The following is an 18,612-nucleotide window of genomic DNA, read 5'->3' on the forward strand; positions in this document are numbered from 1 at the left end:
CCATTTCTCCTCAAGTATGAAATTCAGCAGGAGTCACTTGTCAAATGAACACCCAAGGCTCTTTCCAAGTTAACAGCTGTAATGGAAAAGAAACAGGACAACATAAGCCTGCCCCCACCCCCCACCCCATGAACCCCACACTTGCACCGATGCCCATCCAAGTTATGTCAATACTGGCAGTGTTTACAGCAACTGATGAAACTGCCATTACCAGCTAATCTTCAGTGATGCTCATGACTTCCAAGAAGAATAGGTTTTACCCTAGAGGCTGGCTGAACCAAGTCATCCCAAAGACTTCCTGCCGAGGTTTAAGTCACCTGGCTCAGAGGCAAGTTTAGCTGAACGAGACTTCTGAAAGAAGAGATAAGATTGTTGCCCCCCCAAAAAAACCCAGACCAAAAACTACTGCAATGTTTGACAACGACTTAATGAATACTATGTTATGCACATTACGTATAAATGTTATGCAGAGCTGATGTGCATGCAACATGTGTTACACATTAAAGCCATGATATGTTAAAGGAAATTGTCAAGGGAACCAAATTACTTAACTTAGCACCCACGAGACGGAAGTGATGCAGTATTAGCGAGACAAGCTTGCAGCTCTTGATCTTTGTGACTGGATTCTCAAGTGTTCATCACAGGTTAGGCCATCCCAGATGCCAAATAAGACAATTTTAGGAAATTTAACCTGAGAAACCAAATGGAAAAGAAAAAGGCACACACAAACACAGAGCAGGGCTTCTGAGAAGGACGCCGGGGGGGAGGGGGGGTTCAGATTTAAGCTCAAGCGCATGGGGGGGTTGGTACTTCATTCAGGGACCACACTCATATTCGCTGACAGCTTCCACAGATGACTTTGCATTCAGAGGCAGGCGAGATCGGAGTGGACAGACGAAAATGATCTGAAACAAAGAGTGATCTACACAACACACCCACCACAGAATACTCAAAGATTCGAGTTCTACTCATCTTATGGTTTAAGATGCAAAGCTACAGGGCCGTTTGGCCAAAGAGGAATGTGCTAGTAAAGCATTGTTACTGATGATTGGAGGTTAACATAAAGCCAGTTCCAAGATGTCATTTTGTCTACGACATTGCAGAAGTTTAATTTGAGAAATTAAGCCAACTTCTTACTACTTATCCAGTTTAGAGGACTTCACTCGCTTGAACCAGTACCGAACTCTGACGTCTGTGAAGAGAAGTGCAGGGATACGCCCATCCAAAACTAATGCACAACAGCACATTTGCGCTGGAGTTCAAATTCAAGCTGCACCATGCGCAGCTTCCCTCAGCTACTTAAGATTTTGGAAAAATTGCACAGTTGCACAATTGAAATGATAAGAAATACTATCCTGCCACTCACACAGTTGCGCAAGGGCAAATAGCTGAGGGCTAATTATTACAGTCTATACACAAAATAACCTGACGCTGTTTCAAACTGTACGTTGGTTGATTTCAAAGGGCAGCATGATCCACGTTGTCCTAGGGAGATTGCACTCTTCCTTTGGACTGCTCTGTAAGATCAAAGATGCAGACAAAACACATCCCTAAGCCCACAACCCCCCACCCCCCACAACCCAACAGTATCGTAGAACTGACTATTGTTATCCTTACCCAAATGCTTTACTGCAGATAACGTCAGAATCAAATGGTCCATCAAATCTTCCCGTTATCACAAAGACTTAAGAAAGCACAGCAGTGCCATTTCCGCAGTCAAGTAGAGCAAGTTGCTTTCATTCCAAGATCAGGGCAGTTGCGCCCATTCAAGATAAATGACCTGTCTGGGATTGAGAATGATCTGCTTTCCAACATCGATATTTGATGGATTCAACTTATCTGGATTCAACTTATCTGCCTTCAATTTCCACTTTGAAAAGGAAGTCATTCGAGCCCAGGTCACATCCGTGCTCTACAAAGCTCCAAGCTTTAGTATACCTGAAAAAGCACAAGAAAAGCTCCCCCATACAAGCCCCCAAAAGAACAAATGCATACCAATACTGTATTCCATCACAACAGGCTATGCATTTATTATGCAATAAGAAAATCCTTTACAGATAGTTCACTCATTGTATTATCAATACAAGGCATTGTAACTAATTGCAAAGGAATATTGCAATGAAGGAATTTTGCCGGACAATGAATGTTAAAGATAATGTGAACACATTTAGGGACCTTACGTGATGCTTGATGCGCAAGGAAACTTTACAATGATTTAGGAGATTTCCTGATGGTCTTGGGTATTGGAAAGCGCACAGGACACAGCACACTGGAAAATGCAAAGCAAAAGCCTATCCCACAATACCCCACCCAAATACAATGAAGCAATACAACACTACAATACAAATCACTGACATTACAGCAATAAGGAGGTAAAAATGCCTCAATTTCACAACTGCATGACCAGTACAAATCATAACCCATTTAATCTATTTTCCAGAGCATTTAAATACCACAAGCCTGAATGCGAAGGATTCCATCCTTATGAACTGAAGGCGTGGACTTGAATGTAGATTTTTGAAGGGCTGGTCATAGAACTTTATCTGCAAGAGTCAAAAATACACAGCCCTCTCCCAAACCCCACAAAGCATCTTGAGCCTGAATAGAATTGCAATGACTTCTAGTAAAGAAGACTTGTTACCGCACTCCACACGCCTGGGAAATAGAACTTCTTGCTACACCAGCAGACTACTTTTGATGTTTCTATCCTGTGTCCACTTGAATCTTGTTGGCTGCGCCTTGATGTTTCCTATTCAAGCCATTTGGGTGTTGGGTAACATGGAGCTGTGAACTGAAGTCTAGGAAGAGACTGATTAACGCCCCACAGCCCACCCTCCCTTAACCCAAGAGATGTGCATAAGACCCCATTTACAGATTTACAAAACATTCCGGAAAAAAAAGAGTAATTATTCTATTGACTGTAATACCAAATACCTTACTACATTTCTTAACCGCAGTGGATGCACAAGATCCCATTCCAAATCGCTACAGTAAAAAGATGGGCTCAACTTGTACCGAGTGGCTAGCAGAGGGGGATTCTGTCGATGTGCCGGCTTTAGGGGACCGGGCCTGTGAAAAGAAGAACTCGACACACGTTTTAAGCAGCCCCCCCCCCCCTTAACCCAAACATCTTTTACAAGAAAAGTTTGTTTGTTTGTTTTTTAACTTTTACAGCACAGGGAGTGATGAATTCATGTACGGGATCGCTACACCCACATGTACATATCATGCATTAACTCACTGCTCGGGTTAAGTAGTAGACGTAGCCGATCTGCACCAATGAGGCGCTGCCAGGCACTGAAGGGTTGCTGTATACACTCAAATCAGCCGTACGGGAGACCATCCACTCTCACACTCGGATGCTGATAACTTCAGGGGAAGACCTAGTGAACAACAAAGGACTGCCTCTCCCTCCGGCTGGGGAACTACTTCTGATTGCAGGGGTAGAGAAGTCCGATAAGGCGCTCCTCTCGACACCACACTACCAAGGCATTCATCACAGCAGAAACCACCACACTCGTGTCAGCACACAACAGGAGGCGATCACGGTACGAAACACTTTACACCATTTGCCTGTAAAGAGGAAGAGAGAGCTGTGCGAGAAATTTTGTTCCACAATTGTTGCTGGACTTATACGTAAAACCTTAGAATGTTACAGAGATACCTCCACCCAAAATACAAACCACCACCTTGGTTTTAACCCCGAAGCTAGATGATACTTGTGCGCCCTGTCCCACCCTCATCACTGGCTGGCTTGCTCTGGATCTGCTGCGACTGCTTCAGTGATGGCCACTCTGTGCTGCTACCCTGCCCTGGGCCTCTGGCTCCATCTGGTGCACAATCGATGACTGCCGCTTTTCCTGCTCTTTCAGGGCCCCTCTATGACCACCGGTCCTGCGCTGCCTGGCCCGACACTCGTCCTCCCATGCCCTCTGGTCCTGCGCTGCCTGGACCGACACTCGTCCATCCGCCCACGCCCTCTGGTCCTGTCCTGCCTGGCCCGACACTCGTCCGCCCACGCCCTCTGGTCCTGTCCTGCCTGGCTCCACTCTGGTCCACCCTGTGTCCCGTGTCCACGCTGGTCTTGCGATCTTCTAATAACTAAGTCCATTCTTCTTTTTAACAACTAAGTCCATTCCTCAATGATAACTCAAGTCCATTTCCCAAGGGGAAAAATAAAGTAAAAAAAAAAAAAAAACCTCTTCTGCCGTTTTCTCTAAAGCAATAAATAAAAAAAGAAAAGGAAAAAAAAAGGCCTGGCAAAAGTCCAAATCTGAGCCTGTTTCTTTTTTTGAGCTACATGTACTACTCCTATATAAATTGCTTTCAAAGTGGGATCAAAATTTTATCGAATTATATTCAGATTTTATAGTACTAACAAATGCATAAAAATAACTGGTACTGCCTCTAACTCCCAACCCAAGGAATAAAAAATAAAAAAACGGAAAATCGATACAGCAACCACTATATGGATGCACAAGATAAAGCAAGGCCTATGACGGAGTACAAAATATAGATTCTTCACTGCGTCTTTCTTGACAATCAAGGAGTTTCTGACAAAGGCTCATTACTCCGATTCCATTATGCATCAAAACTATTCTTTCCATTAGTGCATTTTTTTCCCCTCTTAGAATATTAAATTTCTTGCTTTGGTAGTTGAGGTTGCGCAGATTTTGGTTTTCCATTTAAAAAAATGCTATGATCAATCCAATCATGGGCTTCTACAGAAACTTGCTTGAATACTTCTTTTCTTCCTCTTTTAACTTTTTCATCTTCGCTACAAGAGCAGACTAATAGCAATCTTCTTTTAATCATCTATTAACTTTTGTTCTTGGTTACAAAAGGTGGATTGGTTTTCTTCTATTTCCTCGTCACGAGTGAGTTTTCCGCTTCACTACAGGAGTAGGTTAATGTAGTCTTCTTTTCTTTTCTTCTGAATAAACTTATCTTGGTTACAGTTGACCTATTATCTTCTTTTCTTCATCTTGGCTACAAGATTAGACTACCACAATACTAGTCCTTTTTTTTTATAACTTTCTTTCATTCGTTACTTTGATCTACAGGATTTAGCTTTCTCCTAACGTTACAACGTCCATATTCATCCTTCCAAAGTCCTCTTCAGCTTTGACTTTAAAGCAGTTGCTAACAGCTGCCAGGAAAAGACTGACCACTCCCACGCTAAAACACGTAACGGCGTCATTTAAAATCGTCCAATGGCCAACATTTGCAGACCGCTACGTCACGGCCCCCATTTTGAGCCAAGTGACTTCTTCCACTAACATGGAAAAAACAAGTTATTTAATGCGATCATAAAACTATATGCCCCTAGACAATTCGTCTAACGATACTGACATACAAAGTGAGGTTTCGATAACGACGGCATTTTCAGTCGAATAATTTAAATAATAACACTATTTTCGTCAGACCCATGTTCCAAGGTATATTCGAACAACGACTTAACAGCGGCTTCGTGTTGTTTCAAATAACAAAAAAAGGTTTTCGGATTTAACTTGTTATGAAAAAAACGTATAACCTGAAAGCTTCTTTTAAGAGTAAAGTAAATATTACGATAGATACTTCACACTGAAGCTGTTTGCCTTCTTAAGTATTAATGATCGCCTAATCGGGTATAAAGCAGTTCAAAATAACAAGAAAGTTACATTAAATTATCAATCCTTGCTTCTAAAAAATAGCTTCTCGAAGTATTTTTAAAAAAAAGGACAAATAAGATCGGTTTCACCTGAGTCGCCGCACGACAAACGAAATTGAGTTCAATGCTGTGTGGAAAACATGGCGTCACTGGAGTTTTATACCCTCTGAGTGATTTGACTACATAAGACTATGTATCCATCCGATGGAGAAGTAGTCCCCGTCAAACGCAACAAAAAAACTGCATATGTTGACCAATTAATTATTACGACGGATTTAACAATCCTAGCTATGTTGTCAAAATGAAATAATAATTTGGGAGTTTTGGAAAAGGGAACTAACGCGTGGTGGTGCTTGTATGTGAGTTATTCCATAAATACGACTATGACAGCCTGTTAGATGCGTCTCTGAGCGAATACAGACCACTTGTATTGGAATCATATCTGGGATAAGAAACAGTGACGGTAAATAAGACAATAAGATACATTTTAACATATAATAACCGTTTAAATACAAAACCGCTGACGTCACATTAACGCCTGTGCGGATTAATCTTTATGTATTTCTAGCACAGTCCTCCGAACCGGCTCAAACTAGAATGCGGTTGAATAGCTGGAACTACTTCTCTTCTGCTGCAGTGAAACGCAGTTTGCGATTGTCAAACAAAGGAAAATAGCCAGCTCATCTCATTTAAACTGGGTGAATTGTGCCCAGCGTGCTTTGACTTTAGGTACATGACAAAGTAGCCCCCGTAAATGCGACTCATTTGTGCTGTAATTTAACCAGTTTCATATGTTGTAGATCAGTGATTGTAGATTTCTACTGTAATTCTCAGCTTGTCTAATTTTTAATAATATCTTATAACTCATGGTATATGTTCTTAGCAGGGGGGTCTACGTGATTGAACCAGAAATATCCGGACACAGCCAGGCAGTCGTATGACGATGTCAGGGTGGAAAAGTACCAAAGCTGTGTTGGCCACAGTTGGGCGACTACCTCTCTTCCCCAGCAGAGGACGCAGTGAAAAGTACAGCATGTCCTCCTCACATTTCTCCCACCACATGAAATCCTTCTCTGTCCCTATTTCATGTTAAGTACTAGGCTTTAGCATGATAACAGTACGGAGGACAAGTCTGGGCAACCTCCCTTCACTTATGTAACTATTCTAATCAATGCACACATTGATCAAGCCCTCTGGATGGGTTTCAGTCCCTCCCAACCTCAGTGAATTGATCTCCCACAGGATACAGTCAATGAGGAGAACACCCATCTTTCATGTGGTAACCAAGTCAAACAAAGATCTTTGGTGCTATTGGCTGACACAGCCCTTGGTGTGATTAACTTAATCAAAGTCACTATGTGATGAGGACATGTTTATTCTTGGGTAGTAACCTATATGCTTCTGAATCTTGAAACCAATAGCAAACCAGTAACAATAAAGTATACGGAAGATGAAACCACTTGTGTTCTCAAAGCTGACCTCTTTTACGTTTTAAGTTCTTGAATGTATTCTTTAAAAAATTAAAATTGACCTTAGTAGTCATAAGGGTTTAATCTCAAGGCTGTGCCATACCCTCCATGATGCATTGCTACAATTCCTCTCAATCACGGATACTTTTAATAACGTCAATATTGCACTGCCATAGGTATATTGGCACCGTTTAAACAGGATTTGCACTTTCAAAGAAAAATGTATTTTATAACTTTCCCATGTGTTTATGGGTTTAAAGAATCATTCAGTCTTTTTGCATAGACACTGGAAGTTTGATGAGTTTCTTGCAGATGATTGGAATATGTACTATTTCAGAAATGTGTAGGATAAAGTGTTAATTTATTGAGTATTTGTTTTGCATGGCTTCCAAGGATGTGTGCTAATTTGATGTGATAAGACAGTCAGTGTTTCATGGTACTTTATTTACTTTATTTTCATGGCATTTTCCAATACCCATTTGAATCGTTACTACACTAAGGAAAAACTGAAAATCGAAACCACAAACTAGAAGGAAATAGTTGCACTGAAAATAATGATTCATTGTGCTGTACTTAAAGTCACTTAGTAAATATAATGGTAAACAAAAGCTGACAGGAGTGTGTTTCAGGCGTTAAGCAGAAGGAATCAGGTGTCATAAATCAGCTTATTTAGAGCTTTGTTTGTTATGAGAAAGACCTTAAAACAGCTTGGATACATATTCCCCCCTCTCATTTACACAAACATGAATATTAAAAAGCACATCTGCTATTGTATAAACAGTGTACAATTATGTGACACTTGCATTTCATGATATATAACCTCTTGTAATATCACTCACCCTGAGTTAATGCGGTTATGTAGGCCTCAGCCAGATGCTAGCCGGAAACCTCAAAATCAATTGGGCAACTGTGGACACATCAATAACTTTGGTTGATGCTCTTTGTGCATTAATAGAAGTAGCATTGAGAACAAACATGACAAAAATATCACCCAAGATTGCAGAAAGGAGACGGGAAACTGAAATACACTACAGAGCCATGTACTTGTGGGTAAATCTCTGTATCTGCAAGTTATATCGGTAGGTTAATTGAAGCTTGTTATAGATCATCTTCCAAATGGCTACATTCGATTATTCCCACATGAGGACAAAGGTTTTGCTCTGGCTCAATGAGCTCTCAGCTGTTACATCAGGCGTGATGTAAAATCCAGCCACCATCCAGGATTTCATACATGCCTGCTCACGAACCATCATTCTGTCATTTTGAAGCCAGATCCCGAGAGAGACAAATCTATTCCTGTAGGTACATCAACAAACAACTGTGTAACTTTGGCGGAAACAATTGGGCACTGAGTCTCTACTGAAACTTCTCTACGCATTGTTTTTCTTTTCTGTTTAGTTCCTTGTTCACTAGTTTAGAATAGTTTTTCCAAATCCAGTGTGAGAATGGCTGGAAACAGCAGTAAAACATTATCTGGTGTTAACCTATAATCTTTGCTGCTGACATTTGACAAAAGGTTTTATGGTTTATAGAGCTATTAGATTAGTTTAAATTAGCCAGAGTCGAGGAAGAAGCCAACGCTGTCAGTGCCTCTGTATAGACAAACCAACTAAGACCGCATCAGCAACCTGCCACCAGGGTAGAGACCGGTGATGGAGAACTTTTTTAAGCCTGTTCACAGTGCCTCTGGCCCAGATGAGAACAAGCAGCGGAAGCACCACCACCATCATTATCCTCACCGCCACCCGGAGCCTCAGTACCACAGGTAAGATGCTTCATGTCTTATGCTCGGTCTGAAATTTGCTGTCAGAGCCACGTCCTAATACTTTAGCACATCTGCTACTTATGGAGTAAAAGACGTCAAAGTTGTGTAATGTGCCTCTGTGTTTCAGGTACACGGTGTCTGATGACACTGACAGAAATACCGATGAAAGCCATGAGCATCGTCGGCATCATCAGCATGGAAGCTATCACAGTGACACCCGCCGTCGTCATCAAACATGCTACAACGAAGAGGATGAGATACTTTACAATCACGACACCACTGGAAGTCTCTCCTGGGCTTCTTCCCTTTCTTCATCATCTTCCTCCTCATTGTCTTCCTCCTGGTACACAGAGGCGAGCACAAGCGACCCATTCTCTCTTCGTCATGCTGAGCGACCATTGCACTCTCTGTCCTGCTCGAACATCCCAGACGTGCATAGGAGTTTTCGTGATGATAGCAGCGAGCCAATTGTCTTTGCCACCATCAAACATGGCAGAAATGGCAGTGGTCAGTTACATGGGAGCTCACAACAGAAGGGGAAACAAGTTTTATCTTCCCTTGATCGAGGTCTCAGCAGAAGTGAAGAAGGTCTTCTGCAGGGTAATGAGGGTGAACAATCCAGGGTACCAAAGAATGGACCTCTATATAAGACCTCCAGTTTGACCCGAAGCCTGGCTTTCAGTGAGGAGGACATTTTGTTAGGAGTCTCTGGAGGCCCAAAGAGAGCGGTGTCCTCCAGCCAGCTTCCTAGCAAAGGGATCCTGAAGAACAAGGAGTCTCATTCAGACATCCGCAAGGCTAAGTCAATGGAGGTGCTGTCCCCAAGAGTTTCTAAAAAACAAGATCCCAGTGGACAGAAGCAGAAGGGGGTCACTCCAGAAGAGCTTGATCGAGCCAAGGCAAATTTTGTGCAAGGAAAGTTGAAATTCTCAGCCTTCCTGGATGAGATAACAAAACAGGTGATCAGTCCATCTGATCTCATCATATTGGGTGTGAACAAAGATAAAACTACTGGAAAGTCCAACATGCCAGCTGAAACACCTGGCCCTGTCAAGCCTCAGCTTCCACCCAAGAAACACAGGGAGAGCTCAGGGGAGGAGAAAGAGCAGCCTTCCAAACAGCACAGCAGACACAATCAACCAGCTCATAGCAGCTCTCTGAAACATTCTGAGTCTTCCGATCCTGATAAACTTATTTCATATGCAGCTAGGAAACACCAAGGTAGCCCTCCGCCTCATTATTACCCCAACTCCAATCAAAATATTCACCATAAAAGAAACCGTAAAGAAAAGCGGCCGGCACCACTTGGTGGTCCTGTCTCAGAGGACAACTACGGGAGATGCGGCCCTCACCTAACTGATGGAACCAGCACCAGCCCTGAACCCATCCAACCCAAACAACGGCACCACCGCAAGCACCAGACCACCAACAGTCCGCACACCCAGAACTTTCCACAGCCTCAGCCTCAGCAGGTGCACCCCAGTTCTGGGCAAAGGGCACCAAGCATCTCACCTCCATCCTCAGCCCAGGGTCAAAGATCAGGACTTGGATCTGAGTCTTCATCCAGTAAATCAGACTCATCTAGGACCAGAGATGCGCCTTCCACAGCTACCAGTCATAGCTCAGAGCAGCGAGGCTGTCATCCTTTGCAGAATACAATGAATACTAAACAACGCTGGGTGAGTTTACTTTGTGTTTTTGCTTTTAGCAATATGCAGAATATACAAGAAGACAGATGGGCAAGAGGGCAGATCTCTGTTCTCATGTCATGACTCTGTAAGTCTTCAATATAGTTTATCCCATCGATCGCCAGTGTTGTACAGCTGAATTCTTTGACGAATAAACTAGTCGGACTAGTTTCAGTTGTCAGTGTACATTGAGTCTTTTGGGCTATTCCTCAAACAACCAATGAATTAGAGGAATATGTGGTCAAGAAACAGACAAGCCCGAGGCATTAAAGGGAGACATCAGCATTTCAGGAAATAAACTTGCTGTTCCTCATTCTCCGTGTCAGAAAAGTACTTTACAGTGCTCTACAAACCCCTCAGATGGCGTACTCTTTGTTAGCTTAGCTGCAGTTTATGCAAACAGTTGGCTGCAAGTGCATACTGACTCAAAGTTGGAATGCAGTTTTCTTCAAAATGCAACCCTAGATCTATTCATGCAGACTCTTGAGATGGTATGCTCCCGTGCCCAGCTGCTAACCCTCTGGAGCTAAGCTAACTTACAGTCAGCTGTCCTGTGGGTGGCTGGAGCCTACAGTGAATACTGAGAGAAGAGTTGGGCGATGATCTGCTTGACTGGCTCTAAAAAAAGGATGGACAAAGAGTATATTTATCCAAAGATGGTATTTTCCTGTAAGCTTTTGAGAAAGCCATGAATCTAATAGGGACATTTTAGTATTTTGCCTCAAAACCAAAAACAGTCGATGAGGTTATACTGCTCTACCACTATGACCTATTTAATACAATGAAAGTATTCAGGATATTTTGGCCTTGTGGTGCACACTTGATGAATCATCAGTCTAAATATAAAATAATTAGTTATCAAGCAGATAAAGGTACAGTACTCATCCTATTATTTCAGTGTCAGAGGAACAGGATGAGCACAAGAAAGAGTGCTGCATCGCAAGGCAGAGTAGCTGAGTCACTCTGTGTGGGATGTTTTGAATACTGCGCACTGTGAGCTGAGTCATTCCTCAGCAATGCAGCAAATGAAAATCTGTGCTTTTAGAACTACCTATTTTAAACTGATTGATGGATTTAAACTTTGTGATTATCTCTTTTTCTGCTCCACAAATTCTCAGATGATGAAACATTATGCACCCACATATAGGGACATATATCTGTAACACATTCTGTACCAGCACAATGCAGTACTTCAGAACGAGCTGCTTTGATAAGAGCTGTTATCATTTAGCTCTTATATAAGTGTATGCCCAGGCTAATATGTTTATGTACATACACTAAATGTTACATAACAGTGACTTTTTGTCGTGTATATAGATTTGGTCATATATAGATACAAAGTTGAGTATAAAGTTAAGCTTCATAGAACTTCATGTCTATTTAATTCAATCTGTTATGAGCTCACTAATGGACTGGCGGCCGATGGGTGCAGGCTGCCGTTTACGCAAGTCATGGTGGGCGAGGCTCCAGTTCTTCTACCAATGAAAGTTAATACATGGGTATGAAATTGGATGGAATGTTGTCATGACTTTACTTTTAAATTTTTAATTCTTTATACTGAGTTTCAAAGGCCAGAGTTGGCATTGTTTGTATCTCGCTGGAGGATCAGTGTTCACACTTCCAGCATGGTTATAAAAGAATGTTCATATCTTTTGTAGGTTAATCATAAATAAACATTTTGACATAGATCATCTGACGTGGTGGTACATTCTCAAATAGAAGCAGAAAGTTAATTTCATTTCAGTGTGCTGGACACTTACAAACTGTATTTTTTGTTGTTGAACGGTCAGCTGCAACGTCTATATCCTATCATAAATGTCTCCTAAAGTATCTTCTTCACCGTCCTCCTTCTAGGATATGCTGTGTGATGTCGACCAGCTTCAGTGAGTGTACTCCGCCTGCCCACTCAGTCCTCTTTCTGTCTTTCTCATGATGGATCAGTGGCTATTGATCGCATTAATGAGTATCCTCTTTCCACCCTTTCCCGTTTTAAAGGGGAGGTGGTGTAACTCTGATTTATGTAACTCACTTGTTTGTAATAAACATATATAACTGGGAACCTAAAGGCCAAAATACTGTAAATGCAAAAGGTCCTCAAAATATTAAAGCTTTAATGTCATGGATGCTGTCGTGTCATCTGCCCCACCCTAATGAGTGCAGCAAAGCCAAAAGAATGTATATTCTGCTTGCTTTCCCCTCATGGTTGCAGTATTGAACAGATTCACAAAATGGAGGCATGTGAGAGAGAGCCTCATTTAGAATAGTTGCTGAAGATATTACTGCTAATCATACCACTAGGTCTTGATTTCATGCTTGTCGCCTACTGACATTCTATACACATTTTTCCCCCTGGCCCACACATCATACACCTTTAAACTACCCTAGGAATAGTCATCGCTTTCTGACAGAACTCCATCTCCCATCATCCCTCTGTGTTCAGGGCACTGCAGGAGGAGAATACAGATCTTCACCAGAACTTGCTGCAGACAGTGATCTGCATTGAGAGTCTGGAGTCAGAGTTACAGAGGACCAGGGATGAGCTCTCCAGCGTCAAGGAGAAGTACAAAAGGTTTCGGAAACACGACTGAAAAAAACTCAGATTCCGTGGCTCAAGTTATGCAATACATAACATGTTTGAACATGTGTGCGGCAGTGATTTGTGGACACATGGTAATGTCATGCAGTTCATATCCCCTTTCGATCAATTGAAACTCATCAAGTGAATCCATACATTTCCGCAACAGTTTCTATAGATTCATTGAACCATGGAATGCACAGGATGACAGTACAGCCCCCAGCCACCTTGCTGCATCTCTGTAGGCATTATTGGTCCTGAAATGCAACACTCACACAGGCTGACAGTTGACTTAAGGCATCTGTTCGGTCTCCTCACACTCACAAGTGAGTGTCTTGTTCTGGCCCCGTCAAGCCTGTATTTACCACCAAACAACTGCAGCTGCCTACCCTGCACATACCACACATTCCTCCACAGACTGGTGCAACTGCAGTGAAGGGTCATCTTGCACTGGGCTCCTGTGGGGTGTCAGTTATTGGTAAAAAGTTGACAGACAGATGTCTTTAAGGAAAAAAAAAATAGTGGCGTGGTGATAGAGTGGAAGGTGCAGGAATGATGTCTGATGTCATGGTGCCATACACATGTTTTATGTGTTTCTCGATTATTATTGTTTTTGTTTGTTTGTTTGATTTCTCTTTTTATCTCGAAGCCTTCTTGAGACCCACTCTGGGACAAAGCAGGCCAACACTCTTTTGGGGGAGCACCTGCACATAGCGGTGAGAAAACTTGCAGTTGAAGAGGGAGCTTATCTTGTTTCCCACCCACTGCTTTCACAACCCAGCATGTTCTCTTCTTTAAATGATGCCTCTTGCCTCTTCAGTCGGAGAGTCTGAGCAGTGAAAGGAAGTATTTGCTAAACCGTGTGGCCCATTTGACCTCAGAGCTGGAGGAAGCACACAGGACTATCGCTGCACTGGAAAACATTAATGTGAGCACACTGCCATCTACTGGACATTTTCTATTTTCAATGACGCCCGTGTCATGTTAACATAGAGGTTCCATGTCAGTACCAGATATTAGTACTAGACTAGAAATCCAGGGCACATCTCCTCATATTGCATTTTATTGTTTCCTTTATTTCATAAATGCCCAAATTTGGCATTGTCTTTTTTAATTAGTCTCCATGTATCAGAATCCATTATAGCACCACATTTTAGTACTAAACTGGAAAAAAAGGACACAAACCTCTTTTGTTGCATTCGATAGACTCCCATGTGTTATATAAATATTAAACTGCAAAATCATTGTTGTTATTATTTTTTATACTGAAGATAGATATTTTTTTCATTAGCTTTAATATCATATGACCCAGAGACTCCCAATGAGTACCAGGCATTAGTGCTCGACTGCAAATATAGGACATGCCACTTTTTTATCAGCTAGTACTGCCTCCAATGTTTACATGAATATTTTAGTGACCCCCCCCCCCCATATACTGCAAAATCACACATTTTCCTTTTATAATAGCTTGCAGGTAATGAGCCAGCTACTCCAAATCAATACCACTTATTAGAATTACAATGGATAGTAGGACATGCCTCTTTTTGTTGAATTTTATTTTCTGCTATATTTGATATGACTACTGTCGTTCAAAATTCTTTTAATTTCTCCCCATATACTGACCATGATATTTGCTAGCTAAGATGTCAAGAAGATGCTGTCTTAAAAACGAGCCTCTTTAACTCAATGAGATGTTACTTGTGAAGTGATTCTGCTTCATATGAAATAAAATTATGTTTTTCATTCCCGATGAAAATTGTCCAAAAAAATAATAATAATATTAGAAAATAACGAATGTGACAGAATGAATGTGTTATTTAAAGTGCCTTTTGGGTTGCTGGAGGCTTTTTGGATTAGTCAAAGTGATCACCAATTTCTGTTCCCGATCTTCAATACTGATATATCGGATTTGCTTGCTTTATTTTCCCCTACAATACACATTTGAACCACATTAAACCTGCAATGAAAAATACTAAAAGTACAATTGCTTCTACTGCTAATACTACGACTACCACTAATGATTTTTATGACTGTTATTATCAGAATAAATTTATTTTAAGAGAATGTCTGTACTACAAGTTTCTTATAAGGATGACGACGTTGTTAATGTAAAGCCCGAGCGTTACATTGGTCTCTTACGTTGGAAGATTTTAAGAGAAACATAGGAAATACATTTCATCTTCAGTGTGAAAAAAATGCAGCAATTCAAGTCCGCTCGTCAGTCAATAGCTGATCTTATGATTGATGCTAACCTGCAAAATAAAATGTAACTACATGACAGCACAAATATTTCATGACAAAGGATTATTTCGAAACATGTAATCACATCAAAATATATGATATTTTCCCCTCAGTCATAATGTGTGTTGTGTCACCCTCAGGTGCCGTGCTTGATAAGAGAGTTACTGGAGAAACACTTCGATTCAGCAGAGGCCAAACAAAGGTTTCTGACCACTTCAGCTCCATTCAACCACTCTGCCACCTCTCAACAAGCTCAACAACAGCCTCAGTCTGCTTTGGCGGATGAGAAAGCACACGACTGGTTGACAAAATCAGCGCCAGGTTCACAGAAGGTCACAGCCTTTGTTCCATTCAAACAGGAGGCACTGCCAAAAGGAACTGAAGGCCAGTCCGAGTCCAGCCACAGTCCCCCGTTTTCTGTTTCCGACATCAGCGCTGCCATCTACAAGAAAATTGCTGGCCATTATGCTGCCAAGCCGCAGCCTCTGTATTCTCAACAGCAACCCACACTGGTCACCATTTATAATGACACTCAGAGCTGCCAGCAAGCCCACGGCGAGGACACCTCATATGGGAAAGGAGAGGTAAAGGTAACGCTCTTGGAGCAGGATGTTGTGGATGTGACCTCCACGTCAGCCCAGCAGATCCTGGATGATTTCCTGCACCAGCTGCAGGCCCATAAGGAGGTTGGTGGAGGTCAGGAGCAGCCGGCTGGTCAGGAGTGGGCGGGAGGAGCGGAACAAACTGGCAAAGTGGCAGACTGACAGCGTCATCTAACAACATGGGAAGATGAATGTATATTGTGTCTCATAGTGTAGAAATACGGTGTTGTGCATGTGTATGCTGTTGCACTCACCAACCTTTAAAACTCCTGTTGTATATAATGTAGTTTATGTCATTTATTAATGTGTTTACCAAACCACAATCCGTAAAGGAGATTAGTTTTTTGCCCAGTGGCTAAATTCAACAGTAATTCTTATGAATTGAATGGAAAAAAAATATTTGTCACACTTAATACTAAAACCCAGTACATTTTTGTTTCTTAACACATTCTATCCACGCATGTACTATGTTATGGAATAATTCCATATTGTACATAAAACAAGAACATACCACCACGTTTAGAAATCCAATTTTAACAACCTTGGGTGAAATTAGTCCAAAAAAGAGTACACGATAGCAAAGACAATATGATTATACTGAATGAAAATGAAATCAAATTCACTCATTCACTGGTAGTGATGGATTTAGAGGTGAATGGAAGCTGTTTACATACTAGAAAAAAGGGTCAATACCATGTGTCATTCTATTCTTTCACATAACTCTGCATGATAATGACAAAAACATCCCCGGGGTCCAGGAAGGGACAACACAACTTCAAACACAGGGTCAGGACATGTTAAAATGCCGCTGTAGTTGCCATGGTTACTGTGTCCAGTCCATTTTCGCCTTCTCTTATCAGCTGAGTGGTTTTGCTTTTTAGTTAAATATGTTTTCCTTCCCGTAGTAATTACTTTTGGGGCCGTAACTCTAAGGGCTCCAGACACATATTTGTCTCATTGGCTTTCAGTGTTGAAATATTTCTTCCCCAAATGCATTTAACAGTGGACACCAGCTTCAAATATGAGGCGTGTTGGTATTGTATTCTTCACAGTTCCACCAGCTCTTTGAAGTAATATTAATTATTCTGTTTCGCCTGTTGAATTGGTGTTGTAAATTATATTCTTTGTTTGTTTTTTTGTCAAAACAATCTTAACCAGGTGATGCACAGATGTGAATAGTTCAACAGGTCATGTGACCTCTAACTTTCACAAATAATCAAATCCATCATCCTCCATAGACTTAACAAAGACAATCAGCTTGTTGTATGATACTGTATTAGTTTCATCTAGGTGTTATATGTTGGCCAGTGAGTGAGAAATATTCGTGTAACTCCAGGAGAAGAAACAGGCAAATAAGTCAAGAACGAAGCCATTGAACCACTTGTCCCTTGAAGCAATGCATCTCTTTTCTTTTCACACATTTCAGCAAGTTCACAAATTCTGTTTCAACCATTAATGATAACTACAACTATATTCCTTTATCATTCTAAAATGATAATTCAATCGGACATACGAGTCAAATAAAAATGGCACTTAAAATGATAGAAATGTAATATTTTACATGGGTTTACTGTCTTATGTGAATATAACTTCAAGTGAGGTGAACATATTAGAGATTATCACACATGCAGAGATTTGTGTGTATATTTGTCCTTTGCTGTGTGTATGACACGTATATGGAAGCTGTACGAGTAGATGGAGGCTTCTTTAGCTAAAGTGAAGTTGTAATTATCTGTATTGTGACAGTGTTGGTTGGGTTGAGCTCAGGAGCAACATATATATGTAATGTAGAGTATCTCGCAACTACCCCCCCCCCCCATTCCTCTCTGAGTGGTAGCTTCCTGCAGGAGAGGACTGTAGAATCCTTGTGTAACCGTCTCAATATTACTGTTTTAACAATAAATACCATGTTTCATTCAGCTACATGAACTCTTGACATTATTATAAACTTCATGCTCTCATTATTTTCTCGTCAACATTATAAGAAAGCGATCATTCTGCATCTCTGTCATACAACTCCAGTGTAGAAACTGCAGGTAGTCCGACACTACAGGGGAAAGTTGCCCAGTCACATTCTTTACTTACATTAAAGTACTGGAGTTCTTGCTTTTCGAAAGTACTTAATTATTCAAAAGTAAATTGTTTTTTTTTTTTATATCAGCATATTCACGGAATTGTGTAGCTCCGAGCTTCTGGGAAACATTTGAAACGGAACATCATTTTTCATTTGTAAAATCTCAAACATTGACTTAAGATTGGTGTTCGGCGTTGCTCCAGTTCAGAACGACTATGCGTATTTGTTGTCGTCATTATCACCGCCGGCGGGAAAGTTGACGTGGCTCTAAGACTCGTGGATGTATCTGGTTTCACAGAGCTGGACGGTACATTTCCAGTTTTAATAAATCAAACCCATTTGAGAGCGGAGGCTGTGAAAGTTTTTTTTTTTCTCATCTAACTTTTGCTTAATCTGCTTTAAAGTTACAGTAATCACAACGATAAAATTTAGTTGAGCCAAAGCATAAGATTTGTCTTAGAAATATAGCAAGGTGAGCGTTGTACAATGAAAAAAATGAAGTACAAAAAAGTGCTTTGGTACACTTCTCATATAAATGCACTTCGTTA

At 41.2% G+C, this 18,612-nt stretch overlaps 1 protein-coding gene across 1 annotated transcript; it reads left to right on the forward strand.

Annotated features, from left to right (window-relative positions):
- Positions 1–8,302: 8,302 nt before the first annotated feature.
- LOC147251236 (uncharacterized) lies at positions 8,303–17,905 on the forward strand. The gene is made up of 7 exons (XM_086221754.1): positions 8,303–8,884; positions 9,012–10,563; positions 12,427–12,455; positions 13,013–13,141; positions 13,797–13,863; positions 13,968–14,075; positions 15,529–17,905. Exons 1-7 carry the CDS (start codon positions 8,772–8,774, stop codon positions 16,150–16,152), a joined length of 2,622 nt encoding a protein of 873 aa, XP_086077880.1. The 5' UTR covers positions 8,303–8,771; the 3' UTR covers positions 16,153–17,905.
- The last annotated feature ends 707 nt before the right edge of the window (positions 17,906–18,612 follow it).

The sequence above is a fragment of the Aulostomus chinensis genome, chromosome 13 (genome assembly GCF_037954235.1).
Source record: "Aulostomus chinensis isolate RoL2024-O1b breed Wild chromosome 13, RoL_Achi_v1.0, whole genome shotgun sequence".
NCBI classification, from domain to species: Eukaryota; Metazoa; Chordata; class Actinopteri; order Syngnathiformes; family Aulostomidae; genus Aulostomus; species Aulostomus chinensis.